Here is a 26,130-nt window from a genome sequence, read left to right on the forward strand (position 1 = left end):
ATCACGAGGTATGAGGTACTCATCTCACCGACCCCTCTAGCATAAATAGTCGCGGCACTATAATAAAAAATCCAATATGAAAAAAATTAGACCTTACAAAGTCGTACGTCTATCAAAGCAACAACAACTACACTACAATATCTCTCCTCTCTGCAGATTTCAAATCAGAGCGAAAAATAAAAGAAGCGACGAGCTACACCTTGACTTCAAACCCGGCGCACGGTGCCTCCTACGCATATATGAATGTATGTATGAATATCATGTAGTCCCTCATCTGGTCGGTATTCTAGCCACAGCTCTGGATACACATGCGTGCTTTGCATACTCGACGCTCCGCCACCAGCTTACTTTTCTCTCCTTCTTCAAGTATTACCAATCGGAGTGTCCTCAAACCTGCCTCACCGAATTACTTAGTTAAAACTACGTCTACTCCTCGGTGACCTGCAGGTCTCTGAGGCCTTCCACCTTGAGCTCCTCGCCGGTGGCGCGCGCGTAGATGTCCTTGACGTCGTCCGTGGTCGTCTCGAAGTGCGACGTCGCGTCGTAGCTCTTGGAGATGAAGACGTTGTCCTTGGTGCCGTCCTCGAGGGGCTCATAGAGCGGGATAGGGGGACCCTAAACGAATGGTGAGCATAAATATACGTGACTGGCAGGGGTGGGAGCATCGATGTCCGGACTTACCAAAAATTGCTCCTCAATCTGGCCAAGGCGCTCCAGACCAGGTTGCAGCTCGAGGTGGTGGTTGGAAGTGGTCTCGGCAATCGTGGAAACGATGGCGATGTAGTAACCCTTAGGGCACACGTTATGTGCCGACGAGACGCAAGCAATGTAGATGTCTAGGTCCATTAGCTACCGGTTCACATATTTTATCCTTACAGCATGTAGACTTACCGTTCTTGCGACCAACCTGGGACTGGGGGATGATTAATTGGCAGGAGTCGCAGTCGTTAGTACCAGCCAAGGGGTGCTTCAAGACGCAGATGGCCTTCAGCACGTGGCCGACAACCTTGACCTTGTCGGGGAAGTACGAAGGGTCACCGAGGATTAGCTTGGCCTTGGTCTCGAACTTCATCTCAGGCTCGATACCGGTCATGGTAGCCTTGATACCTGTCGCCCTGCCACCCTCGTACACGACCTCGTTGACTGAAGTGTTGAGCATGTAGGTACCGCCGTAGATAGCAGATAACCGCGCGAAGCCCTGGGGCAACTCGCCGAGACCGTACAGGGGGTAGATGTAAGGCGACTTGCCATACCTTGCTACCGAGTTACCGTACATCCTAATACGCTCGATAGCTTCGGGGGCCTTGCCGGGTTCATCACTGTACTCGTCGTTAAGGTAAAGGGCCATGGCGTGGCCGACGAAGTCGCGAGTAGAGGTCTCAAGGCCGAACTTGTCGTAAACCTCCTTCATCGTGCACTTGCTTATGTCAAGACCTAACCAGAAAGATACCGTCAGCTATTGTTTTATCGTCTTGTAAGTCGCTTCCACTACTCACCCTTGTGTGTGGCAGGATCATTCTGGTCAAAGGTGCCGACCCATTCTATGAAGCTCTTCATGCGTCGCTTCTCGAAAATACCCATCAGGGGAGAGCGCAGGGCCTCGGCGGCATCTGAGGGGACCTTGGCAACAGTGGCCTTTGCTCCAGCGCCTTGCTGTACGAAGCTGCCTGCGACCTGCTTAAACTCGAGGTAGCGGGTAACGTCGGTAGAGACGAGGATGTTGGTCAGCTCGCCGGACGACATGAGGAGTTTAGGAACCAGGTCGATGTTCCAGTCATTGGGTCGACCGTACTTCTTCCATGGCTCCTCGCCCTTCGTGTAGTTGCCATACTTCTTGAATAGCTGTTGTGAGAAAGGATAGAGTTAGCTCATCGACGTTATCGGCGAAACTGACGAGTAGGGAAGTGGGATAAGTACCGTCTCGAGGTTTACGGATGCAGCCTCTCTGTATGGATATACTTGTTAGCAATATGTCGACTACTTATAATAAGGGGATATGTTGTTAGTTATTGTTTGTTGTTACTTACCCTCCGTAGTGATCATTGCGATCGATGTGTAGAACCTTCTTGCCCTTGACACTCAGCACACTTGGAGTTGTTAGCCCAGTTCGATACGTTGTGTCAGCGATCTGCTATGATGTAATCCATAATCCATACCCAGAGAGAATACACTCGGTTAAACCTATGCGAAGAGAGAATGCGTGTTAGCTAACTCAACATCACGAAGCTCAAACCCCACCAAGGCCGTAGCAGGCAAACGAAGTCCAAGTAGGGTAGGGGAATGCGGGGCCCAAAGAGAACTTACCGGTGCCCAAAACGATGACATCGTACTCCTTTGCGATCTCGTCCATGGTGTTTTGCGTGGTGCGATATATCTATGTGGTATTAAGTAAAGAGTCCTGGTCTTAAATCGTCAAAATAGATTAGAGAGATTATGTTGTTGACTCCAGGCCAAACGAGGAAGGATGTTTAGGAGAAGGAGAGGAAAAAAGTATCGGTGAGAGAGGGAAGGTTGTTGTGGTGGATACAATACAAAAGTAGCTTTGCTGGTTCGTTTATGGTTCTGAAGCTCGAGTATCAATGGAACTGAACCACTGGACCACTGGACCACTACTGGACCATTGGACCACTAAACCACTGAACCCCTCTACATAAAGGGAGCTACCGCCAATCAGCTCCAATTAGTGCCAACCCCGCGCTTGGCTTAGTTACCTAAAGCAAACCCCCCTTTTTTTCCAATCTAACTTTCCTTATCCCCCTTTTATTATCAGGTACAATACTTGTTATCTACTACAGGGTATTTACGCACTATTGATTGCCTATATTTGCTATAATTACCGCTGTCACTGCAATTATATCATTGAAGCCATCTAATATGAGTTTACGAATTATGTACCTAACCTAAGCTTGGGCATTAAGGTAGATTTACAATTCATCTTGCAACCCTTTTGGCTTTTGGCTTTTGGCTTAATGTAACATATTTACATGCTCCATTCCCGGAGCTTATACCCTGTATCAATACATATAGTTACTCGTAAGCTCATACTCTCGTCGAGGGCTGTTGAGGCTCTGTAGCACTAGGCGGAAGCGTAGACGGATCAACCTTTTCAGCTGCCGACTTTTCTAATCCCTCCTGCTGTTGTTCCGATGACGCCTCTTGTTGTGTCTCCTTTTGCTCCTCTGCTGGTTCCGCCTCCTTCACGTCTTCGTCGAAATACGAACTCGGAGTATAAGGGCGGTTTGTGTTGGCAAGATCGATTTCTGGGTCTGTCTCGGCTAGCTTCCTCGCGTCCTCCCATACGTAGTACCGTTCCGTCAGGGCGTGCTTGATCGACTTCATAGTCTTGCGGACCTACGTATTGCACGCACGCATAGGTTAGCGCCAGCAAGGGTCGTCGATTCTAGATGTAGGCTCTTACCTCTGATAGCCTTTCTTCCATGATGTCTGCCCCGTTCGTAAGCTTCAGCCGGGCCTTCTCCTTCCGCGCCGTAGCAATGCGGTTTTGTTCCTTGACGCAAACCCACCAGAGCTTGTGCAGGTCCTCCCAGCTTTTATGTCGCAGCTCCTCGACGGTCCACCCGCGTCCGTGCTCGGAATCCTCATCGGGAGTAAGCAGGAGCCTCTCCTTGGAGTAGAAAAACTCCCATAGTCCGTGGTTCGGGTCGACTTTAACGTCCGGCTTGAAATCTACCGGTTTCGGTAGCTGACCCTTCTCGATGTTCATCCTAAATCGCGGCCCTGACCGGTATATGCTGCTCAGCCCACGCTGTTTGTTGTTGTCGCGGCGCGCCCGGCGCATACTTCGGTCTGGGGTCGAGGAGAAGGGGCAACTTTGAGTCGCAGCTCTTATTAAGAGCACGCTCAGAGACGACGGGTTCGCAACATGCTGGTTCCCAGCAGCGCTTATTATCCGGCCAATTGCAGGCCGGACAGAGGTAGTTGTCGCCATGAATTCACTACCTCGTACCTCGGGAATGCCGTACAGGTGGGATATCCCGTAGGTATGCGATATGTATTAATTGTGATCTCGACTGTGACGAGATTGAATTTTTGGGTTAATCCGATATTGTCGAGGTTAATCCGATAAGCTATCAGTGGAGCTCTATTATACTTACATAAGAGCTTACATAAGACAATATTCAGACCCACCAGAGCTGTGGCTTGACATATCTATTATGGATTACTGTATATACACGATTGCTATTTCAAATATGCAAGTTAACAAGATAATTTTATTATACGATCAGTCAGTGAAGTTAGGACGCGTCGTGAAGAAGTTGGCTTGGGTACGAGATAGACAAAAGAGTCGTTGTTGGAAGGGTGCAGCACTATTACGGTAGGAAACTACGAAAAAGACCAATGTTTGCTCGTAACTGTGCGGTTGCGGTATCAGACAAATTTTTTGTCTAATTGTTAGGCTTACGAAGTAGACAGTGTTTGATAGGAGGTACCTAATGTTGAACTGGTAGCAAACCTCTCCATCGTGTCTTGGTATCGTTGATTAAATCTGTGACGAGTCACAAGGGTAATATCGTAGGTTTGCTTAAGCTTTTCCCTGGCATGTGTAGTATTCTATTATATACCCAATGAGGTGGATTAGGCAGAGTTGGGTTGGGCCCGGACTGCTGGGGCAGGATGTCTGTCCGATTCCCCTTCTATAGCAGTAGGTATTCGAGACCGTCTTTCCTTGTGCAGTGGCCAAGTAGTAACCGTAGACCTATTGTACTCGTCTATCCTAATACTTGACTTTATTCTACGTGTACACCCATAGACTTATTAAGTAGTTATCTCTAACTATATTTTTTTCTTTTATTTTCTTGGAATCGTTCGTTCGTCCAATCAATACCTAAGAATAGGATCTACGATGTAAGTGTTTTTGCTTTTTAGCACGTAACGTATGCAAATCAAACTTGATTATAACTTAGGGCACTTCGGGCTTGAATTGATGCGAGCATGTAGGTGTCGTTATAGTTTGCGGTCGGTTTTGGGATAATTGTCGAAGCCTGTGTCTTCGTAAGTCGATACAGAAGAAGCCTGTTTACTCTCTATAAAGAGGCATGTTTAACTCGAAGAGAAATTGGATTCTTATGGTATTGCTGCTCTTTGAGATTTAAGGGAGATGGTAGAAGCGTTGGCGTACCGTCTTAGGATGCTCGTGTGGATGAATCGAAGGAGTTATCAGAAGCCATCGCGGGAGACAGAGGCGGTCTCGTGGTCGTATACGCATCTCGAAAAGGGGATGAGGGAGCTATCGAGGACATGAAATCGGAAATGGCATTATTATCGTCATCGAAAGGTTGATTCGGCAAAAATTGACGCGGCGAGAAATGAGGTTCTACTGATGATAAGCTCTAGGTGGTGGATACGATCTCGGCAGCGAGTTGAGGCTCTGTCTTTAGATCCCGCTTTCTCCAAAAGTCAAGCTCACAGCAGCGGGTATATGGAGCACTGGAGACATGCTATAACCACGACTATAGCCAGCTTCTGGGGAATGGGTATGACTCTATATCTATGGGGCTTCGTGTGGGGGGACTTGAAGAACGGATGAAGACCTACACTACGACAATTGCTTGGATAGAGGTAGGGGTCGTCGAGGAGGACTATCACAACTATCAAGAGCTTTGCTCAGAATACTTTGATGATGGTGATGCAATTCTCTAGCCTTGTCTAAACCCCTTACTATCGTATTTCTTCGCAATGAATTTTCCCATATAGGTTTTGTAAGAGGCAACCCCTGAACTTGCAAGTAGCGCGAACGTGCTTATGCCGGGACGCCTTTCTTAACTCGGATAGCGCTCGCTCTGAGCTCTGATGCTAAGTAAATACAAAATATAAATTCCATGCCTACCTCTTAGATACTACATACAACACGCCAATGATAAATTATAACTAGATGGTTCTATCATCATACGTTTGCTCTATTGTCTATGTATGTGTCTCGAATACTACACACGCATTGTAACTGCAGGCCATTACGTACCTAGGAAAAGGACAACGTCTTGGAAACAGTAGTCCGTATTTCGCAACGAGGATGTTCCATGTAGGTACATTCGCGGCGAGGAATCCAAGCAGGAGAAGAGACCCACCACGACGTCTGAATTCTCCTAGCCTTCACCGAGATTACAACCGTCCTACTGTAGGCTCGGTGTAATGGCGAATAGTCCAGCCGTACATAGTTCCAGCCTCAAAAAATTCTCGTAAGACAAATTGAGCTATTCGACGGCGGTAAAGAAGTGCTTACCCAATAACTTCCTCGATATTTCATATGGTACGTAAGCTGGCAAGCACAGTGGAAAGTAGATACTCTATCCCGACCCAGACTACGTTAGAAGCGCCGGCACTAGGACGAACTAAGGGCTCCTCTGTCGAGAAAAAAATTAATATACCTACCTACCTTAAGGCATGACTAGCTTGGCGATTTCGGTTAGCGATTAGCCTGGTCAAGACGCCTCACTCTACATACTACATAGTACTATCTATCATAATGCTACGTGGTAGCGCAGAACCTGCAGGTCATACTGGCTGATGCCGAGATTTGGGGTCGGAATAGGCGAATTATGGCTGTCGAAGACAAGGATCTGGATATCGCGCTTCTTTCCTACATATCTGGCTAGAATTCTCGTATGTAGATCCTTTGCCCTGCCTTGGTAGAATCTCTCGGGTTGTAAATATTCATGCAAAATGAAGTATTGATAGGGCGTCAGCCAAACACCCTTTTAGGACATATACTATTGTCACGATCAAATAAGTCATATTTTGATCTACAGAAACTGCTAGGCACTGTTTTCTAGCCGTTACTTGACTGGTTGGTAATATTTCTTTCAAGCCATCCTTAATTCGATACTGGCGTATCTCATCACTGTATTTCGTACGCCTCATTCTATTTGAGCTGTGGTCTAGTTGTCTTTATTAGATTTAGTTCGTTTTACGGAAGTCGTGACGGTCGATTCGACAGAATAATAGAGGGCGCTGGTATAATGTAGTTGAAACTAGCAGTAGGTATTTCAAAATACGCTTATTTAGATAGGGGGAAAAGGCAGGCTTTGACATGTTTGAATTTTTACTACGGTATCAAGCTATCCTACAAAAGAATATATAGAGCGTTGACATATTATCTAAACGGCATTTACCGTCAAGACAGTGTATCGAAGCCCAGAATCTACACGCAGTGCTTGCCGAATTCCTCCACCGGAGTTAGCGGAAGCTATCGTCAAGCTATCTAACTAAGTGCTTCGTCAAATAGATTCCGACGGGTGTATGTTGCCTGCGTTATGAACTAGCCATGTTCGGGACGATCGTGATGGCTTGCTTCTCCTGGCGGGGTTTCTCACAGCTTCTAGTTGATACATAGTAGACGATCATTTCGTGATTACATACCGTTAAAACCGAGTTTTGTAATGTCAAGTACGAAATGCGGAATGTCTTCATCACTTGTCATATCGAATGGTAGGCGTACGGACAGCCAGCGTGCATCACCGAGTCTAGACAGGTCTAGATGCAGAAGACGACTTTGATCTGCCCGCACTACCTTTCGTCCCATTTGTAATAACGGCGAGTAACATGACTCGAACGAATCCCGGAGCATTCGGTATTTTACTCCCACATGAGATTGGCCTCTTTTTGCTCATTTCTAGATAGCTTCTGATTGCACTACGTGCCAACGAGAGCCATTGCTTCGTGTGCCTTGCCCAATGGTCTGCGGGGGGTGAAGGAAGACTTTGAGCGCTAGACCATCTCGAAATAAACAAGTATGGAAAACCATAACCATAGCCGAAAATCCTCTAAGGCACAGCTCGTCTAATAAGTCATAAATATATAAAATTTGATGAATAATTCGAATGCTGAAATAAGCGACTTAACTAATACATGATGGTATCGTATTGCTAACCTTGGATGATGGAATAATACTGGCTCGAAGTGTTCAAAGTTAAAGCTATAAAGTCTTCAGAGAAGCCGTTGTTATATACGTGGATGCAAGCATCGTGAGTGATTCTTCTGCGTGTAGATGAAAATGCGTCAAGGTCGCTATCCTAGGCGTTGATCTTTTCCATGCCGAATGCATAACTTTTCTTAATGCACAGTATTTCAGGGTAGGTAAACCTTGTCTAGTTTGGAAACTCGGCTGATAGAAGCCTATCAGGATGGCAGCTCATAAGATCTTCATCAGTTGTTCCCTGCGGATTGCCCTTATCGGAAGCCCGGGACGTTTTCTTCAGGACTCGAGACAGGCCATCCCCGGACACGACCATCAGACCCTAGGGCGAAACCAGCTGATGCTTGTCCTGTTGTCGCAACTGGTGTAACCGTCCACGTTGGGGGAACCATGCGTGCAATCGACAATGCTTCAAAGTTCCTGTTGTCCGCAATGTTGGATTATGCTGTTATGGTAATGTATGATGTATGAATGTGTGATGTAGATGTAGTGTATGAACTCTTTGGTCTGAGTCGCTGCGGAACGAGCATCTCATGGGCGGTCTTCGCATGATAGGACCGGGGCAAGCTGGCATCTGGATCCTGTTCTATGAATAATCAGTGTCTACATAATTTCGGAAGCAGTAGATGCGCGCCTCGCCCGCAAGCGCGCCATCCAGCAACTTTATATAATGATCGTTGGGTGTGGCGGTGGGGGAATCATTGCCGGCGGCACAGCGTACCTACATTACATCCCGTAACATACCACACATAGTTAACTCGTATCATACATACATTTTACTATCCCACGTATACACGCATGTACATACGATAACACGTATTCGTCATGGTTCGTGCCAGCCCTGTCCCGGGAGTTAAGCGTTATTTGCAATAACCTGTAACCGCGTCACTATGTAAGGGGATTAGGGGATTCGTATATACGTATTGTAGAATTCGTAATGAAACAAGTCTCCTAAATAAAATAATGCCCGTAGTGTATGGGTTTTTTTCCTAGAGTTTTTGGCTATGCTTCCCCGGGGCCCGTCCCCGTCGCGGGGAGTTATTTTGGCTTGGGAAGCTTGGGAGCTTCCATGGTCCCTTGTCACTCCAAGTCCCCCTTCTTCAATGGGGGTCACGATGTTGCGGTCGAGCTTGGAAAAATTCCCATGCGTAACAGCGGCGGTATCGGCACTTGAAATATCGACTCGTCTTTGACATGATTACCACATTTATTGAAGAGACGATGCATAGTCACACGGCCATGAAAAACCTCGCATGCGAAGATGGGGGGGGGGCAAAGGGTTCCTAAATTCGGTATGATAGGATAAGATTTCGGTGCAAGCTCGGCCAGGGCGGTTGGCGATGATGCAAGAATCATGCTAATAAACCTGACAGGCACTGACCGCCAAAACAGGAGAGGCAAGGAATTGGGGGAATTGGCTGATTGGGAATGGTTGGACTACATACAAAGGTCGAACGGGAGGGCGTTAAACCAAAAGGGGTAGCATACCCTGAGCAACACCCTGGTCTATTAGCCACGGCTTTCCTTGACCGCACCTGGATTAATGCATAGCTACATCCTGGATAATTGCAATACATCCAAGAGATGATCGCCAAAGTATCTTGGTACTTGACCAGACTTATGTATCTACATTTATGTATACATACATGTCTTCGCTCACCTTCGATGGTACCATAACGAAGCACCACGGGCTGATAAGGGTTGGCTAGATGATGAATGAGAATAATGATGATGAGAATCTGAATAAGAAACTACCTACCTACCTGGTAATATGTATGTGAGGTCAGCAGGACGCTGATGGACGCTGATGAATAATATCCGATTCAACAGCCCCCTTTCAGACCTACGTAGGACATAGCGAAGACTTACATGACTGCCTTCTTTGTTTTTCTCTCGACCGAATTTGCCTCTTGTTGACCGCGTAATGCCTGCTGACCGAGAGAGACGGTTTTGAAGTTCTCACGGCCCGTCTCGAGATTTTTTTCTTCGGAAGAGCGTCAACTCGTCACTCTTGCGGCTTGACTGGTCCGGCGGATACCCGGCTGTGTGCAGGGTCCTCCTTGCGACATGGGATGCGTCTCTAAGTCCACCAATGATGAACGGGCGGAGGTGAGTGTGCATCTTGTAGCAGTACCTACCTACCTACCCTATATTTCTATGTAGCACCCCCTGGTGAGCGAGTATACATAGTACATGCCTATCTTACTACTCTCATACATACAGATAGAGTATAGATTGATATACCAGATACCATTGAAGACGTAAAAGGGTCCGCGAATGATCTGTTGATATTGATATCATCTGCACTCGAACGTTACGTCTCCGAAGCAAGTCATTCCCCAACAACTTCTCGTGTTTTCACTTAGGTTCAATCACAGCCTGCTGGGAACATAGGCGAACTAACAAGCTTAGAAGATACCCAAATATGTAATGATGACGCCCCTAGTCGTTTGCTATACCATCTATACATACTCGAATACTTGATTGTAAATACTGTGTGCGGTTTAGGAGGTTTGTACGTGTGTATGTGCTACGATCAACACATACACATGCGTACACAGCATCGTATTGTGCACACCTACCTAGGTACATACTATGTATGTAGGTAAATAGTCCGAGGTAATGTTGTATAGAATCGGCTGGAAGAAATAAGAGAAGTTCATAGGTAATGCTAAATTAGCAGTACACGATGCCTATCTTGTTTACGTGCTTCCTACAAGATACGATTCATTACATATCAACAGAAACCTTCTCAGCCGCCTATCCCTGCCACAGAATCGGAATGCCCTTTTTCGATCCTGCACTTATGTACGGCAGGGTTCCAAACCCGGTCGCCAAGGATATAAAAGCCCTCGTCCAAATAGTGGTAGACCTATAAAACTTGGGAGTTGGTGATGCTTAGCAAATATATGGCTATTCTTTCAGGTGGAAACGAGGCTACGCATTCTGTTCCTTGTCTCGTCTTTATTATTGAGTTTAGATACTATATAGACGCTTAACTTCAATATTGACTGACTAGTATACACACACCCATATATGAGTGATGCCAGATGACAAAATGCCATGTGGGAGGTGGGACTCCCGCCATCTAGGGGAAACCTACGGCATCTTGATGAAGATAAGTCGTTCAGTACCTTGGACCTTGCTGACATGGTGTGTGTTAGTGCCCCTTACCTCAACCCCTCTCTCCTTCAAAGTTAAAAAAGAAAAAGAAAAGAAGACACCAAGCCCCCCGTCATAGAAGGGTTATGGAAGGACTGGAGACACAATGGCCCTTTTAAAATGGAGCTTTGCAGTTACACAAGCTGGGTCCCGTACGCGTGCCGTCTTGATTAATTCGACTGAGATTCGGGCCATGTCGCGCATATTCAGATCTGCCCACCTTTTGGAGGCTGAAGCTGAGGTGTCCACTCTACGTTGCACAAAACCCGCAGCAATGGTTGACAGAAGACGTGGTGGATGTATTTCTACGGTTTTGTATGGGGCTTTTCCTGGAGATTTCCCAGGATCGTCTCCAAGGACCCAACTACATACGACATCAGACTCCCACGAAGCTCCACCCTCCTAGCTTTGCAGCATCGCCATGGATGAGAGCTCAGCAGTTCAAGTCTACATAGCTATCCACTCAGCGCCAGCATTAGCCCATCGTCTACGTTCCGAATCTCTGTCCTCGGAACGCGACAGCGCCAATGATGATGATGGAGGCTGCTTTGTTGCTTGCTAGCTTATGTAGTTTGAAAATATCATATAGTTGTCTAACCTAGCAAGCTTGGTGAAAATTCTTTTCCGGATTTATAATGTAATTGCTATTAATGGCTGCTGCTGTATTACCTACCGAGGTGAGAAAGAAAGAAAGCCTCAACAAACCTAGAACTGCGAACATCGGAAGCAGATATTCCCATATGCTAGACCGACGGTTTTGTCTAGGCTTGTTTGTGATATTGCTAACTCGCTTTCTATTCTCGTGCTCGAGTAGGGAGTGAGAAGCAATATTTAACCCTGCTTGAGGGATACAAACAGGACCAAAGTCTAAGCTTCGTGCTGAGTTCTGGTAAATGACTCCAGTCCCCTCGGGTTAGGTAATTGTACCCTTTACAGCGGTGATCTCGGCATGTCTTCCTATCGACTTCTTAAAGTCAATCGACAATTACCGAACTGTCTTGGCGAGACTAGGGGCTCATCATGGATCAGACTAGGAAGCCATCGAATGGTTTTAGGCCCGTTTCGCTTGACTCGGTAGGCCTACTACTTTTCCTCGCGTATCTCGTTCACGAATCGGTGTTAGTCCATAATTCATAGTGGTCGATACGGTTTTTGTCGCTATGGTCAATGAATAGATTCAGCTCCCGATCAGGATTTACTGAAGACCGTCATAAAGTTTGTAAATTTACTCAGTGCTGGCTCACGATAACGATATTCTTATGCCATCACAGTGTTACTACCATCATATGAATGTGTGTTTTCAAAGACTCACAAGTGTTTGCAACAGTCCATGGATCAACACTGTCTGTTACATCTTAGATCCTAGTCGCGCTTGAGCAAGGTAGGAAAAAAAAAAAATAAAAAAGACTCCACCGTCTGGTCATTGTAGTTAGCGTTCGGCAATGGAGAACGGTCCAGTAGAGCCCTCTTTTCCCCTTTCAAGACACTGTCATGAGGAAGAATCGAGAAAGCCCAAATATCCCTTTCCAGTATCATTTTTCAGAGCGATAAATCTGCTACGGCGGCTATATTGTTGGCGGAAGTCTAGACTTGATAGACTTCATAACTTAGGAGATTAGTCCTTCCAATGGCTTGTGACGTGAAATTCTCAAACTACGACTTCGGAAAAACAACGATGCATTAAGCACCACTCGCTTGTTTGGTTCGGTTCGATTCGACTCGACTAATCTCACGATACTACGTCTTAGGAACATTTTACACGAATACTTCGATTTAACAAACTGGTATCCTATAGGGAAGAACGCGGCGTCTGCACGTTTTCATGCACCAAGCTCTTCGACGCAATCATGCATTGCAGTTTGAAGCCCAACTCCCTGGGCAGCTTCGCCTGATTCAGTCGTAGTCCTACATAGTTCGCCTGAGTCGCGCACATCGGCTATAGCACGGCAAGATATGTATCTGTATATGCGTTGGAGGCAGACTCGCAGGAGCATATGAAGTGCATGTGAAATGATACTATTATTAAGACTTTGATGCTCTCTTGTTCTTTGAAGTTCTAAAGCGTATCTTTCGTTAATAATAGTATCCCTAGCAAAATAGGAGCACAGAATCAGACAACGATAAAAAAATAAAATAAAACCAAAACCCCCCAAAACTATTAGTTATGTAGGATCTAAAGTGCAACGGGATAGATATTTGTTCCCTTTTAGTAATCGAAAAGGTATCGTATCGTATTGCGAGTACGGTAGAATGGATCATCGGGGAAGCTCACGTATCCCAGCCGGGAAAACAGTACCGTTTCTCTTGGATTGGCTATTCCCGCCGGCCACCACAGACGATCGCCCAATGGATAGGTACAGTCCTGGACTAGGCGCATGTATGCCAACAAATCAGTAGATGCATTGACGGCTGAGTTTGAGGCTTGTGTCCAATTGGACTATTACATAGTAGATAATACGTATTGTAGTTTTGAATTACGATATTTCATCGTATGATTCGTGAGGGATAGTAGGAACGTAGGGACGGGAAGCTAACAAATCGTTCGCGATAGAGCATCAAGTGACCATAAAATGACAACAAATGGATAGGGCGAAAGGGCGACGATGGTATCGGAACTAACCGTCTTGTGTTCCAAGAGGCATGCATGGTTTGCGCATCAGGTGTGATTGCAATTACATACCTCTTTTTTTTTTGTTTTTTTTTGTCCGTCTTTTTGAATCTATCATGCAGAATGCACGGGAGAAATGTCTACGATGGATATTACGGCACTGCTACGGTAGTAGTGTAATGGTGTTCACGCTTCCATGGTTCGAGGTTCATGGATTAGTTTGCCAATGGGGGGTGTGGGAGGGAATTAGGATATTACCATTTACATGCCATTGACATACTACTATTTACTATCTATTACATATGTCGAATATTCTATCCAATGCCAAAAGTACATACGTACGTATTGTAGGTGGAAAAAAATATCAAATCATACCTTACCTCATAGTATACATAGTATACCACATGTCCCACGTTACCGGAGGCGTTGTCGAAGTCGACTAGGACGAAGCTACTTTACCTACCTAGTAGTATATTCCAACTCGTAGGTATCCAACCAGAGTTCTTCATATTCATCTACCTCACTATACCTCACTATACTAATGCCAATTACCAATACCAATACCGATACCAATACCAATACTAATAACAATACCAACACCAATACCAATACCATACAGTCCCCCCTACTGCGTACGGTAGCAAACACGACGTGTCGTGTCGTGCAACTGTACGCCCTTCTCAACACGAGCGATTCTCTCGCATCTGATTATCCCAAGTAGGCAGAGGCGATCAATGATCAAAGCAATAATTGAGCCATGCTAGGTGTGATGTGGCTTAAGGCGGCAACGAGAAGCGGTCCTATGAGAGCTGGATATTCTGCCTGGCTGAAAAGGGAACCAATTGGCCAGTCTTCCGAATCGAGGGTACAGCGTCTTAGTTGACGATGCTCGCTGCGAGGTTGGTGAAAGAGGTATGTATTATGTAGAGTATGCATGTATGTATGTAGAGAGAAAAATACATAGGTAGGTTAATGTAGGGGGGCACATTGGAGGAGACACTAATAACATTGAAGCATGTAAGAGGTATGTACGAATATGTAGACTCAATCCTAATTAAGCGCATCCAATACTTCAACTTCGTACAACCATTAATACCTACCTGTAACTAGTAACTAGTGTACCTACAATCGTGCTTTCTCCATTTCTTCTCTTCCTTCCAGACTACCAGACTACTTCGTACATACATCAATAGTAATAGCAACTACATAACATAATACCTTTTTACCTTCCCTCTACGTACGCACGATCATTTTCAAATGCACATAGTATGCCGATGTGTACCGCGCTATGTACGAATGCAGGTATCGTTAGGTCCGGTAGGCAAGTCTCGTACGAACATAGTATGTACACGTCGAAGATCCAAGTCCAGAAAGTTCATTACCCTAGATCCGTAAGGTAGACGTGCAGCTTGGTTAATACCTAAGGTACATACGTAGCCAAGGTGGGTACTTACTGTGACTTGGGATTTGTTTCTTCACCTGCCACAAATCATTCTCAATGCCTTCCCCCCTGCTAAGGTCCGTGCTTGTTACTGCATACCTATGTACACTAGGTAGTATGTAGAACCCTTGGTGGCTAGCGCCTAGCCAACAGCTACGTAGCACGCGTATCTAGCGGACGTGTCTAACCCCTTGCGGTACTAATACCCTTAGGCACTGGGCACCGCCATACCCCTGACTCCCTTAGCAATACCGTATATCTGAATACTCATGCACTTTGCTCCTCATTAAGGCGTAGAACTCGTTTGTACAGTTTGTACATGTACCTCCTGTTTTTCACTTACATACAATACATGCCCTGACTCCTGCGTGTTCAAGGACCGACTCGCTCATGTCGCGACGAACGATATTTCTATCCTACTGATTGATTTACTAAAGAATTGATGAAATGATTTGATCGTTTGAATTTCTTTCCTCCTCCCGCTCTTCTAAACTTGGTATTTACTTTCCAACCTCGCCCTTAGTCTCGAGAGCTTTTCTCTTTTCTCCCCTTTTCTTGTCTTCTACATATCTCTACCTCCCCAATTTCTACTTCTCATCCTTACTGACGAAACAAAAAAAAAAAGACGCCATACTCGATTCGTAGTTGGCTTCTCCTCCATTGAACAGGAATCTCCGCGAACTCATCCTTCATCTTTCTTGACCGCTTGTAGGAAGGGAAAGAGAAAAAAATTTATAAACCAACTCGTGTCCACGTGCAAAAGTCTTAAGAGGGGCAAAGCAACTCTGAATTTAGTACCTAGCGGTGGATCTCAAGCTTGTTGTGAGTGTGTTCCTCTTATCCTGTTATCATCCTATTCATATTTTTTTTCCCGCCTTCCTCTTATTTTTTATTTTTTTATATTATTAGTATTATTATTTTTTTCCTCACTTATCATTGTCCGACGCGTTACCGGAACGCACGCCCCTTTCCTGATTAAAAAGGAAAGAATTCCCTTAAGAAGCAAAAATTCTATTCTTGCCACGCTTTAGCCCTGAAACTTACCATTACCATACATCAGCAGTGTCAGCTCAAGGTACCCTCATCTCATCTATCTATCTACCTAGGTATCTACAATACCCGCTCCTAAGCCTGTCGCATCCACCGGTTTTCCTGTTTGATTTTTATTTACCTACATAGGTATTTTTATACCCTTTTTTCCCTCTTCCACACCAAAGAAAAAAACCCCAAACCCAGACTTGACACCACCCACCCACTTTGAAATTTGACTTGCAGTTTGCATGCATCAAAATCTCGACGAGTCACCGTCATCCATTCATCACGGCATCCACTCGTCCGCCGCCAATTCACTACATCCACTACCCACCAACCGACTAAACGGTTCTTTTCGGCACTCAAACCCACTTTTCCTTTTCAGGCGTATTTTTGTAACTTTGTACCCTGGATATGCTGGTTTACCTAGGTACTAGGCGAGACACGCGAGTTTGATTTCTGACAAGGGACTAGTACTCAGGCGAACCAAAATAATAAAACCGACCGAAACAAAAAAAAATTTACCACGGTTCCTTCCCTGTTAAGAAGGGGGGTATTTGTGATTCGGTTGAAATAAGAAGTCGCGACCACCACACCTCTCACCTCGAGGAACGTGGACCCAAATTCTCCACTTTAGAAACACCATTTGGACCCCATCAGTCCCATCTTCTGCTGCTGGGTTTGGAGCCTCACGAACTACTTTCGTCCACCTGCTCCATTCAATCCCCAATTCTACCCCAAAAACAACCTTCCCCTCATCGCCGCTTAATTTTTTATTTTCCTTTTTTTGCCCTGCGGCATCACCATTGTCGACCTTGCCCTTGCGCGATAATCCATTATCCGCACTGGCGTCAATATTTGCATCCTCAGGTCGGGTATTAGGCGTGGAGGAATTTTCAGGACCCTTAGGTCACCGTATTCGGTTTTCTGACCTGCGACACCTGTCAGCATAGCATCCAACGCCAACGCCAACGTCAACGCGTTCGCATCATTAAAACCTTCCCCGCCGTCGCGCGCATCACCATCATCACGTTCGCTACGTGTAGGGTTTTAATCGGTTTCGATTGAGCCTCGGACAAAGAAGGGAAGAGGTGGAAACTAGGGATAATTGTAGCACCACGAGACCTAGGATTGCTTCATCTCGAGCAATCGTGGCCTCATTTGCAATTGCCACTTGGACAGGATATGGACAGTGGCTCAAACCAAAACCCGTACTCGTCTAATTCCATAAACACATCAGGATCAACCTACCCTTCGCCAGCGGCGATCTCCCCTAATCAATTGCAACACGCGTCCATCCAGCACACATTGCCGCCTTTGCAGCACAACGCCTCTGCTATGCAATCCATTTACGGCAGCCATCCTCACACCCCTAGGACTCCAGGCACCCCTAATACTCCTCAGCCGCCTAACATGAGTCAATACCCGCCCCCCAACTCAGGCCCTACGCGTGGTTCTTATGGTATGATGCCTAATCAGTATCAACAACCTCAGCAGGGCTACCCAACATCATCTTCGATGATGCCGCAAGCTTCTGTCGCGGCTTCTCACCCACAGCCCATCGCGCCAGCTCCTGCGGCAGCGCGACCTCCTGTTCTTCGTCCCATGCCCGCTGGCGGAGTTATGCCGCAGACTGGACTGCCATCTCCTTATAGTGGAAGTCCAATGATGCAGCATCAACAATCTCTACTTCAGCAGGACAACGACCAACCTACGCATGTAGTTGGCTCGCAAGGACGCCGTGGTATATTACCCAGCGCTCCGGGAAGACCCGCTGCCCCGACCGGTAGTGGTGCATCCAAGAATACGGTAATCCCGCAGAAAGATGCAGACGGGAAATTTCCTTGCCCCCACTGTACAAAGACTTACCTCCACGCGAAGCACCTTAAACGCCACCTTCTCCGCCGTGAGTTTGACCGGTCCACAACGGTAATCCCCACTTTGCTAACCTTATTTAATAGACACCGGCGACCGCCCATACATGTGCGTGTTGTGCCGTGATACGTTTTCGCGAAGTGACATCCTGAAACGTCACTTCCAAAAGTGCTCGATTCGACGAGGAAACCCTACCGGGGTGAGCCATTTGTCTCATCCCCAAGCACACGTTAAGAAACAGCAGCAGAATGCGCAGAAGGCTAACGAGGGTGATATGGGACATATGAATGGCATGACTAACATGCCAGGTGATAATGTCGTCCACCCTTTCGGTATGGTCCAGATCCAAGATGGTATGGGAAACATGGCCAACGACCAGAATCAGCTTTCTAGATCAAGCAGTATGAGTCGGATGGACGAGAACGGTAACCGGGATCGGAGAAGCATGACCGGCGGCTACAACGGCGATGTGTCGAATTCGATATCTTCGAATATCAACCCTCAGTTGGCCAACTTCACCATGCCCCAGGGCCAAAATGGCATGCCCATGTATGGAGCTTCTGGCTCAAACCAACAATCTGGCCTTGACTGGTCCCAGATGTTTCCACAGTCTGGTGCGCACCATGCCTACGTCAATCAGTTCCCTCCTAATATTGGACAGAATCAGACCGCAATCAAAACCGAGCCTAACCTTCCTTCCGAAAGAACCAGTGGCATGCCAGGCATGGCCCCGAACGATGTGAACGACCGATCGCTTTTTTTCTCGAATTGGGGCATGCAACCGTCGGCGCACGACCCTTACCATCGACTCTCTTCGCAAATCCTCAACTTTTTCCACCCTCCCGGCACGGTACCCTCCAACCACACCGCCGGCCTTAACGACTTTTTTTCTCCTGTCAACATTAGAGACTTTCTTGATTCATACATCCATTTTCACTTCCATTTTTCATTCCTCCACATCCCCACCTTCCGTATCATGGACGCTTATACGGGTCTCATAGCCGCAATGTGTTGTATCGGCGCTTGTTACTCTGATAATGCCGCATCTTCAAACGTTCGAGAGATAACAAATTTTTTAAAGATAGCACTCGAGCGCGATTGCGACCTGCTCGGTAGCAACGAAGCGCAAGCCGGTCTTAAGTTCGGCAATGGCAGAGACAGAAGGGATATCGAGCGGTTACAGGCACTTATTCTAATGTCGTCGCTTCTTATTTGGAACGGCACACCTGTCCAGCGCGAAAGTGCTAGGAGAATCTTTCCTCTGGTGGTGGATATTAGCCGAAGATTTGATCTGCTGCAAGTCAGAAACGACTCAGCCTTATACAGCATTTTTCATCAGCCAAAAATATCGTTGGAAGATCTGAATCCCGGACAATTTGATTGGGCGGCGTGGGTCGAACAAGAGTCGCGCATCCGAGTGATGCATATGATATATCTTCTCGATGTTGCGCGTACCCTTTACTTCAACTGCGAACCTCAATTTGATTCCTTCGAGATTCGTGTCCCTTTGCCTGCAGACGATGCGGTCTGGGAAGCACAATCCGCAGTTGATTGCGCGCAGGGATTAAATTTATATGGATCTGACGCGGCGAGGAGACAAAACCCAGATGGATCACAGCGCAGCAAACAACCAGAGTTAAATCTAACGCTCGCCGCCCTCTTCCATGGATCATATCAAATACATCCAGGAAGCACCAACTTATACGGCAAGTTCATATTGATTCACGCCATCATTTCTCAGATTCGGCGTGCTCAAATCGAGGGCCGTGTTGCTGCGTTGGATGGTTCTGCCACACCTCTTTCACAGAATGATTGGGTTATCTCCAATGGATCAGATACAGGAAGTGGTAATGCAAGTGCCAACAATAGCACAGCTGGTACACCGGTGGCTGGGTTTTCGGCTCAAACGTATAAGACTCTCTGCACTGCGCTTGATAAGTTTAAGTCGTACTGGGATATGGACATGGCGATCCAGTTTCCTCCTTCGGTCTCTAATCCTCGACGATACGGCTTCTGTCGTGATGGAATACACTTTTTTTGGCTTGCAAAATGGATGCTCAAGAATACTACGGTGGCGGATTTGCAGTTGGCCCCGGATAGTCGATTTAAGCAGGTTATTGAACTGCTTAAAACTGTGAAGTCGTGGGTCATGACGGACGGTGCTTCAAGAGGCGAAGAACTCGGGTCTGTAAGCGATATCGACAACGACTTCGCCGTTACCAATCTTACTCTAGACATGACGCAACTTTTCAAACCTTTGCCGTCAGTTGTGGAGTCTCCTGGCATGCCCGCTGTTAAAACGGAAGTTTAAACAAAAAGGCGACTATTTAATCCACCAAAGATCAACATAAAAAAAAGCATAAATATGGCGTTCCGTTGATGTTTTATATTTCCTTGCTTTTCCTTTTTTATTTAAGGCCTCATAAAAAGTTTCGATTCTTCTCTCTGCATCGGATCGGGTTGACGGCGGCAATTTCTCTGCATTTTCCGGGTTGGCTCACAACAAACTAGACTGGCTGTGGCGTCTGCATTTACCTAGACTCGATGATTAGATTCAGGCCAGCTCAAAAAGCAGGTCGCACAAAACCCCCCTTGGGAGGTGATTATGATGTTTACGTCTACACTGACCGGTTAACAATTCCTGGAGTGGTCTCGTTTCTTGTGGTACGCATTATTTCATAGGGGTGGCATTCAAGCAAAGTGTGAGGGTAGGAGGCGGACTCATTGCAGCATGTTTTTCTTCAACTGATGTTTTACGGGATGAGATAGATTACAGATCAGAACAATTAAGTATATGGTTTCCATTGTTCACGTCCCTAAGACCCGAGTGAAAAGCGAAACCTGTTGTTTCGTGAATGACTACCTAGTAATAATATTCGGAAGATTACCTATGTATATCTTGATGCCGTAGACTTTCATAATTGGAAGAATTTCTCTAAATAACTAGGTAACTACTTTGTATTCATTGAAACTCTTTCAAATGGTGTTTATATTCAGTAGCAACGACGGTGTTACATTAAGCTTGTTAACCAACTAAGATTGCTATTCTTGATTTCTTCCATCATTCACGGCATGCTATGGTGTCCATAGATACCTAAGGTAATTGTGTAATTAGTTACATAGTATATTCGGAAGCGTCTTATTCCCATTTAATTTTTCCCCTCGCTAATACCAAATAGTTATGCATAAATTTCCCCCGCATAGTCCTTGGGCACGCTAGAATTTGGAATTGTTCCATAACCACAGAACAAACCCAAGCAGTTCAATTAAGGTAGTGGACTGAGTATAAGAAACTGGGTATAGAAAAATGACCTGTCACATGGGAAGTGGAACCTCCCCCCCTGGCCAAACAACCCAATCGTCTAGATTAGATCACGGGCAAGGCGGCGACAATAGTGTAGCTCTCTGTGTGTATGTATGTATGCACGTCGCGGGGTCTTTGCTCCCTCGGGATAAAATGTCGAGGCTAGGATATGTATGATTATTATTCTTATTTTTTTCCTTGCTAGACTAGGTATACATACTATGCTATGCTATACTATACTATCGTCGACGAGGTACCGCCAAGTAGCCGTAAGTATCGTTTTTCGCCTCCCTGATCTCCTACCTACCTACCTACCTACGCTCCTAATTTGCCTATAGGAACGACTAGCACGGCACGGCACGGCACGGCACGGTATGGCATGGCATGGCATGGCATATGTACGTGAGGTGTGTAGTGTATAGCAGGTAGGCAGGCCAGGCAACGCTGCTGTATACACACGTTGTCGTCGAGGATAATAGCGTCCCGGGCTGGGGGCGAGGGTGTCTGTCGACCGTGGTAATCGTTTCTGGGTATTTCGGCCTTTTTGCCCGCCCGTGGGGTCCGCCACGTGGGTAGCGGCTATCCCAAAGTTCACGTACCGAGCGAGGGCTTTTGAGGGCTTAGGGCAGCAGGGCATTACAATACATGGGCTCGCTGGCCTCGGTCTCTGGCTAGACTACATAGGAGAGAGGGGGGGTTTACGCTGACAACTTTTTTTTTTCTTTTCTGGGTCTGCGTTGTCTGAATATGTGTTGTGTTGTGTTGTGTTGTGTTTGTGTCTGCGTGTATATGCACGTAGGGCTTTGCAGGGGCGGTTCGAACCGTTCCCGTCGCTCGTCCGGTTAAAGGTAGGTACCGTGCCTACATAACTAACATGACGATCCATGGTTGTCTGGGATTAGGTTGGGTTAGGTACGAGGCCGAGAAGGGAAGGCTGGAAAAAAAGCTGTGCTGTCGTCGCGGGAGAGGCTATCCCGGAGCAGGGTATATACACATACACTATTATGCACACGCATACACACACATACACGCATTACATGTGTTCCGCACGGGCAACATTCGCTACAAGAAGCGCCGTCCGTCCACCACGTTCCAGGAGCGCGAAAGTCTGCGCTTGCTGTCCACTCGTTCACGGTCTATTATCGACGTGTATGACGTCTGACGGTCTCGCCAGGGGTGCTGCTGGCGCTTGTCTGTGGGAACGGCCGCTACGTATGTATATGTATGCGTACATACATACAACATACCATACATACGTTACTTCTGATGATGACACGAAACAAACGAACGAACGAAGGTCGAATACATACCTAACCTAACCTACTCGTGCCCCTCTCTCCTACCTGGTCGATCTGCCATCATCACGCGTTTATCCTATCCTACGTGGCACGGATTCCGGCCAAGCTGGTTACAGCTAGCCGGAGTTGCTTCAGTCCAGCCACGTCTTCTGTCTACTAGCTAGCTATGTAGCTAGCTAGCAAACCCGACCTCGTCGACTCCATCTCCCCCTTTCGTTTCCGTTTCCCGCCGCCCCCGCTCCCACGTCGATGGAGTAGAAAGATCGTCCAGGGTTGGGCACCGAGACGTTCGTTCGAGCTTCCAGACTTAGCATGGCATGGCATATGTACCTGTATTGCCGTTACAAACTACCGTAACGTACACTCGAGCCAGGTAAATCCGGTCCAGCTAGGAAAGCCCGCCCGTTCATCCCTCTCCAGGTGGCGAAATCTCCTCTCCTTTCTGCACGGCACTGACCAGCGTATGTCAGTGTCAGGTATGTATGCACCTAACCAGACCAGCTAACCCCAAAGCTCAGTCCGCCAGCTGGCTCGGCATCCGATAGGTCGCACCGGCCATCGTCTAGCCCGGCTTAGCCCAGCCCAGCGAGAGACGCCGCCGTTATTTCACCTGCTTACCTGTCTACCACATACATACATACGTACCTCATACATAACACATAATCACATATTCACATACACGCATACACGATTTCCTCTCAGCCAGCCTCCTTTGCTCGTCTCGTCCGTTTGAAAAGGCTATCTAGGTACCTATCTTAGGTACCTATCTATCTACACATCACAAGCCTTTCCCGCCTTCCGTTCGGTTCTATCCGTCCGCCTGCTCACCGCTGCTTTCCGCCACCATCGCCACTATTTACCTCCACCTCCTCCCTCGTTCTTCCTTTCCTCTCTCTCGACGGCGGTGACGCTCGGTAGGATCTTGGCGAGCGCGGCCTTGTCGTCCTCGGTGGGCGCGAAGCCGTACCGCGCCTCGGCCCGATCAGCTAGCTGCAGACCGATGGCGCCCCAGGCCAGCAGGCCCAGGCCGACGCCTATGCGGGTGCGGGGCGAGAGGTTGCGGAAGGACCTGTTGTTTTAATTTCTTAGCTTGTGTTTATTTTATTTTGTTTTTCTCGTGACGGTTTATTATTATTATTAATTTCATTATTAAGGTGTTTATTATTTTTTTTTACTTGAGATAGGGGAGATAGGATAGAAGTAAGTAAGTAGGGGAGTCAAGTCGGTGACGCCCGAGAGGTGAGACGGTGAGAGACGGTGAGGCGTGAGTGGTTAGTTCGGTTGGATCAGGGCCTCTGGTTGGCTGGTCACATTTTGAGACGACCCCAGGTGACAGATGTATAGGTATGTATATGTATAGGTAGTATGTATATGTAGTATGTATGTATGTATGCGAGTATGCGTTGTTTATTGTTATATGCGTAGCGCAGGTGTGAGGTGTAAGGAGGCATGAAAGCATGAAGACAGACAGGCTTACTTACTGTAATAGCGACATGCTTGATGCTTGTATTGTACCGTATGAATCTTGCTCCCGTGTAAGCCCCGTGTGAGCCCCGTGTGAGCTTCTTCTCTCACCGACCTCCCCTTCTAAGTGTCATGTGCCGCTGAGCGAGGGAAATGAGCAAGCCTCCGAGACGTTTCAATAACGTAAGCCGGCGTTGTTGTATGGTGTGTTTGTGTGGTCTGGAGGCAGAAGGCGGTGAGTATGAAATTAGTTTTTAGTTGGTTTTTTTTTTTTTTTTTTTGTGTCCCGGTAATATTTTTTTAATAATAATAATAATTATTATTATTTTTCACCTGCCTTTTCGCCTCGCGTTTATTGTACAGTACGACTTCGGATGACGGGATCTTTTTATTCTTGGATCTCACAGGTTCCTCATTGCCTGTAAGTGGTATATGCAGATTGTTAGTCGTGCCGTCATTTGTGGTTATACGACATGATGATGATGATGATTTTTTTTTTCCTTAAAAAAATTCGGGATTTGAAGTTAAACAAAGAGGTGCCACTCGTTCGTGCCGTAAGCCATGTTTAAGATTATGCCGTATAAATGCATATTCTTTAATTCTCCGCCGGAAAGGGGAAAAGGGGTATCGTATACTCAAGTAAAAGCCTATTGGACAATGCTTCTCCGTCGGCGTCTGTACATAGTAGGTATACATAGTAGGTACCTGTCGACTTCCAACGACAGGCAGCTCTCACTGCATAAACATTTTACTTTTTTTATCTACCTGGGTAATTTATTTAATCTACGATTTTTTTGAACGGTCCGTCTCGATCTTGCATCGATCATCGGAAACCTACCCGTGTCTAATAATAACCACCTTAACGATGATGACTCGAGCAACGCGCTCTTCGTGACATTAACCAATCAATCGCTGGCTCCGTACTTAGCACGATACTCCTCGATGCTCTTGATATCGGCTTCCGAGATAATACCCTTCATACCCTCGATTATGTCGTCGAGCTTCACGATAGGGATGATAGGGATCTGATACTCCTTCTTCAGCTGGCCGATGGCGCTTGTCTTGCCGTCGCCCTCTGGTAAGGTTTCCTGGCGATCTAAAGCGACAATAATGCCCACGACAGTGCCACCGGCGGCCCGGATCATGTCGATGGCCTGGCGTTTGGCAGTGCCAGCGGACACGACGTCGTCGATGATGAGAACACGCTTATCTTTTAGCGGCGATCCGACGATGCTGCCGCCCTCGCCATGATCCTTCGCTTCCTTTCGATCGAAGCTATAGGCGGCGTGGCGGTACTTGGCGCGGTCTAGCTTAATCAAGGCGTAGAATACGGTGGCAGCCAATGGGATACCCTTATAAGCCGGGCCGAAGATAACATCGAAACCATCGGCCAGCTCGCTTGTGGCGATAGTCTGGGCATATGCATCCATGATGGGCTCATGCAGCTCGCCAGTATAGAAGTCACCCGCATTGAAGAAGTATGGCGATATCCGCTTCGACTTCAATTCGAAAGACCCGAACCGTAGGGCGCCGCCCTCGACGGCAGCCCGTAGGAAGTCCTTCTTATACTGCGGAAGACTCATCCTATAGATTTGTGTCTAAGTTGGAATTAATGATTATAATCTTAGGGGCCAAGTGATTTGACGTGGGGTAAAGTCTGAATTGCTTTATAATGATTCAGGTTCGGGGGTGAAGTTTGGGTATTTCTCAAAAGTGGGATATAAAAACTCAATGGCGGGGTAATGAGAAAAAAGTAAGGATGAAGCGAAGTATATAAAAAAAAGAAGCATCGTGAGTAACTTACTGGATCAGGATTGTTATGATTTAGTTGTAAATAAATTGACTAAGTACTAGCAGTCTCATCTAAGCTTTATATAGCTTGTCAACTTTATGTTTTGGTAATCCAAGATCGATTGATAGAATTGATACAATTTTCACATGCGCCGTCGCGTTCTTGAAAGCAATCGCGCAGTTCAACTTTCCACTTTTCTTCACTAGTTAACAGGTACATAC

General features: G+C 46.7%; 5 protein-coding genes across 5 annotated transcripts; 1 reads left to right on the top strand and 4 right to left on the bottom strand.

The window, feature by feature from the left end:
* Positions 1–59: 59 nt before the first annotated feature.
* F5Y00DRAFT_238913 (rab GTPase activator) lies at positions 60–2,592 on the bottom strand. The gene is made up of 8 exons (XM_048008029.1): positions 2,305–2,592; positions 2,157–2,181; positions 2,028–2,087; positions 1,918–1,945; positions 1,497–1,842; positions 892–1,434; positions 682–836; positions 60–615 (listed from the first exon to the last, which is right to left on the bottom strand). The coding sequence occupies exons 1-8, from the start codon at positions 2,348–2,350 to the stop codon at positions 427–429; spliced, it is 1,392 nt and encodes a 463-aa protein (XP_047864272.1). The 5' UTR covers positions 2,351–2,592; the 3' UTR covers positions 60–426.
* Positions 2,593–2,859: 267 nt separating this feature from the next.
* On the bottom strand, positions 2,860–4,039 carry F5Y00DRAFT_238915 (MRP-L47-domain-containing protein). The gene is made up of 2 exons (XM_048008030.1): positions 3,419–4,039; positions 2,860–3,351 (listed from the first exon to the last, which is right to left on the bottom strand). Exons 1-2 carry the CDS (start codon positions 3,947–3,949, stop codon positions 3,040–3,042), a joined length of 843 nt encoding a protein of 280 aa, XP_047864273.1. The 5' UTR covers positions 3,950–4,039; the 3' UTR covers positions 2,860–3,039.
* Positions 4,040–17,589: 13,550 nt separating this feature from the next.
* On the top strand, positions 17,590–20,362 carry F5Y00DRAFT_253493 (fungal-specific transcription factor domain-containing protein; the record flags this gene model as incomplete). Its single annotated transcript, XM_048010056.1, has 2 exons — positions 17,590–18,082; positions 18,138–20,362. The coding sequence occupies 2 exons, from the start codon at positions 17,590–17,592 to the stop codon at positions 20,360–20,362; spliced, it is 2,718 nt and encodes a 905-aa protein (XP_047864274.1).
* A 2,463-nt stretch (positions 20,363–22,825) lies between these two features.
* Positions 22,826–24,148, bottom strand: F5Y00DRAFT_262733 (uncharacterized protein; the record flags this gene model as incomplete). The annotated part of the gene is made up of 5 exons (XM_048011429.1): positions 22,826–22,951; positions 23,016–23,105; positions 23,160–23,215; positions 23,514–23,722; positions 24,135–24,148. 5 exons carry the CDS (start codon positions 24,146–24,148, stop codon positions 22,826–22,828), a joined length of 495 nt encoding a protein of 164 aa, XP_047864275.1.
* A 544-nt stretch (positions 24,149–24,692) lies between these two features.
* F5Y00DRAFT_238976 (orotate phosphoribosyltransferase) lies at positions 24,693–26,068 on the bottom strand. Its single transcript, XM_048008031.1, has 2 exons — positions 25,922–26,068; positions 24,693–25,715 (listed from the first exon to the last, which is right to left on the bottom strand). The coding sequence occupies exon 2, from the start codon at positions 25,698–25,700 to the stop codon at positions 25,023–25,025; it is 678 nt and encodes a 225-aa protein (XP_047864276.1). The 5' UTR covers positions 25,701–25,715; positions 25,922–26,068; the 3' UTR covers positions 24,693–25,022.
* Between the last annotated feature and the right edge of the window lie 62 nt (positions 26,069–26,130).

This window comes from Daldinia vernicosa (assembly GCF_022497035.1).
Source record: "Daldinia vernicosa strain CBS 139.73 unplaced genomic scaffold F5Y00scaffold_27, whole genome shotgun sequence".
Classification (NCBI taxonomy): Eukaryota; Fungi; Ascomycota; class Sordariomycetes; order Xylariales; family Hypoxylaceae; genus Daldinia; species Daldinia vernicosa.

Coding starts and splice junctions, on each gene's coding strand:
- F5Y00DRAFT_238913 (XM_048008029.1), bottom strand. CDS start 2,350: ATGGACGAGATCGCAAAGGAGTACGATGTCATCGTTTTGGGCACCG. Junction 1,843..1,917: donor CATCCGTAAACCTCGAGACG/GTACTTATCCCA, acceptor TTCTCACAACAG/CTATTCAAGAAGTATGGCAA. Junction 1,435..1,496: donor TGATCCTGCCACACACAAGG/GTGAGTAGTGGA, acceptor CTTTCTGGTTAG/GTCTTGACATAAGCAAGTGC.
- F5Y00DRAFT_238915 (XM_048008030.1), bottom strand. CDS start 3,949: ATGGCGACAACTACCTCTGTCCGGCCTGCAATTGGCCGGATAATAAGC. Junction 3,352..3,418: donor TGGAAGAAAGGCTATCAGAG/GTAAGAGCCTAC, acceptor TGCAATACGTAG/GTCCGCAAGACTATGAAGTC.
- F5Y00DRAFT_238976 (XM_048008031.1), bottom strand. CDS start 25,700: ATGAGTCTTCCGCAGTATAAGAAGGACTTCCTACGGGCTGCCGTCGAG.